Here is a 2816-nt window from a genome sequence, read left to right as displayed (position 1 = left end):
CATCACGATCTCCTCTCCATCGATCAAACCAACGCAAAGACCAAATCTTTTCACGGCCTTCGAAGAACAGCGAGGCGGTCAATGGGGGGCCCGAGAAGAATCATCGGATTCCCTTCTTTCTTTCTCCCTTCTCAATAAAACAAAAAAAAAAAGCTCTCAGCGGGGAGTTTTCTCCTTTTCCTTTATTTCTCTGCCAAAATCTCAGGCTTTAATTCGAAATGTTGGAATTGGTCAGGGTTTACGTTACGGATGAAGGAGAATGGAGGAAAGATTTTTTGGGATTATTAGGATTCTGAGCAGGGGGGGGCGAGTGGATTATGAGGTGTGGGCCCTTTATCTATCTTTCAATATTAATTAATTAATTTTTTTTTCTTTCAAATAAAAATGGAGGCGATTGGATAGATGTGATTTTATGGAAACAAGAATAAAATGATGAGTCAACCAAACTTTACCCAGCTTCATTGTCAATTCTATCAAGAAAGAATGTGCAATAAAGATGAGTTAGGGGCTGTTTGGTTGTATGTTTTTACCATGTAAAAAGATGGAAAGTGTAAAAAAATGGGTCCCAATGTCAGTTTTCATCACTTTCGATTGTTTGTTTGTAGTTGTGAAAATAGTGTAAAGTGATTTCATGTGCTGATGTGACTTGTAAAGTTATTTCATAAAAAAAACACGATTTTAGGAGTAAGAGGACATTAAAGATAGGAAAAAATAATAAAAAATAATTCCAACCAATATGATCATCTGAGTAGGGGTAACTTTTTACACTTTCCAAACAATCAATTAAAGTTACATTTGCAAACCAAACAAGCAATTTATGATTCCAATGGAATAAAAAACAAACAAAGAAAAGTATAAAAATAAAATTGATGAGGTGGACAACAACTTTCCAAGTTGTGTCATAAATACATAATTTTACCAACAACAACCAAACAGCCCATTATGGTAAGCTTTGATAATGATAAGCTTGGGCGAATAAACTTTGTTTAAGAATAAAAGATAAGACGTAATAATGGAAACTATTTTTATGAAAATCATGAAAATCTATATTTATACCATTATAAAGAAAATATTAGGATGTTAAAACTTTTAATTTTCTTTTTTGTCCTCTCAAATTTTGATAAATTCAAATTATGTCATTATCTCTAATTATTTTTTTATTAAATGAATATAACCTCTTATTAATTATGCACTTCCTCATCTTCCTAAATAATTATAATTATCAATAATATTATAACTATTAATTGTTTAAAAATAATAAAATAAAATAATTTATAAAATAATTATACACAATTGTTAGTAGTAACTAATAAATTATTATAATAATTATTTATGAATTACAATAAAATAATTAAAGTAATAGTATAAATAGAATAATATATTATTAAATACTATTAAGAATTATACTATAATTCAATGAGCAATAAAATGGATAGAATAAATTATGAATTGCATAAATAGTATAATTATAATCATATAACATAAATTATGATTTACACTATTTATTTAGAATTATATTATTAAATCATTTAATATTATTTTTAGAGTATTTTCTCAAAGATTATTACACGATACTGAATAATCTATACTTGGTAATGATTGAAAACTAACTTTTTTACAAAAAATATTTAATATTAATAATAGTATATTAATTGTTAATGATAGTATAATGAAAATTTATAAAATATTTATAGTACTTAATTATTTAAGAGCACAATTAAAAAAATTAAGTTAGGTAAGTATTGTAGATTATATAGATAGTATACTTACTTTAATAGTAAGAATTATAATACTAAATAAGGTAAATTACAGTTTACCCCCATGAACTTTCAGCATTTGCAGTAAATAGATCCTATGAACTTTCGAAATCACACTAAACCCCTGATAACTTTTGTAGAAATCACCAATATCTTTTAGACAAATTGCACCAAAACCCCACTAACTTTCAAAATGCCTTTTTGTGCCATTTATGCTTCTAGCGGTAATATGCAAAATTCAAAAAGTTATTACCATTTAGGAACATAAAGAAAAAACTAGCAAGATTAATGCACATTGGTTAATTTAGAGTTAAGTTAACAACTTTTAAGCTGGATGGGCGTATTCAAGAGAACTTATAGAATTGACAGTTTTATTTAAAAACAATTTTAGATTTGGGAACTTATTTAAAAAAGGTTAACACCAAGTGATTATTATAAGAAAAATATTCAATAACAATAACTACACAATAGTAATTAATTCATATATTTATTTTTAAACAATCTTATTATACAATTTTATTTATCAACACATGGTTTTAATATTTAATAAAAAAATTAAACTTTAAACATGTTCGTTCACGTGTAAAGCACGAGCATTATACTAGTTCACTAGAAAAGAAAACTAATATACTAAGAAAATTATTTTAAAAAGATTAGTATAATGCATGTGCTTTGCACATGGATATGTTATTGTATTTAATAGTATATTATTTAATAAATTATATATAAATGTTTTACAAAGTTATTTAATTGCACTATGATTAATTTTTTTTAAGTTATACTATATTTAATACTCATACTATTATTAACATACATTTAATAGTTATTTAATTTAGCTTATTATTATATTATTAAACAATTTATTTAGGAGTATAATTATTAAATAATAATGTAATCATTATTTTAAGTAACACTATTGATATAATTAAACCATTTATATTATTAAATATTTATGTTATGGACATATTTTACTATAATATTTATTAAATAATGGCAGTAATTTTTAATATTATATGACTTTATGCTGTAAAATATATTACCTTGCTCGATAATTAATAT

The 2816-nt window shown here is 24.5% G+C and overlaps 1 protein-coding gene across 1 annotated transcript in view; it reads right to left on the bottom strand.

Annotated features, from left to right (window-relative positions):
• LOC109826452 (3-phosphoinositide-dependent protein kinase 1-like) overlaps positions 1-1967 on the bottom strand; it is a 14853-nt gene extending 12886 nt beyond the window's left edge. The window contains exon 1 of the mRNA XM_020393483.1: positions 1944-1967. Within this exon, the coding sequence (XP_020249072.1) occupies positions 1944-1967 (24 nt within the window). The remainder of the gene's footprint in view (positions 1-1943) is intronic.

This window comes from Asparagus officinalis, chromosome 10, assembly GCF_001876935.1.
Source record: "Asparagus officinalis chromosome 10, Aspof.V1, whole genome shotgun sequence".
NCBI classification, from domain to species: domain Eukaryota; kingdom Viridiplantae; phylum Streptophyta; class Magnoliopsida; order Asparagales; family Asparagaceae; genus Asparagus; species Asparagus officinalis.
This window is presented reverse-complemented; position numbering and strand designations above follow the sequence as displayed.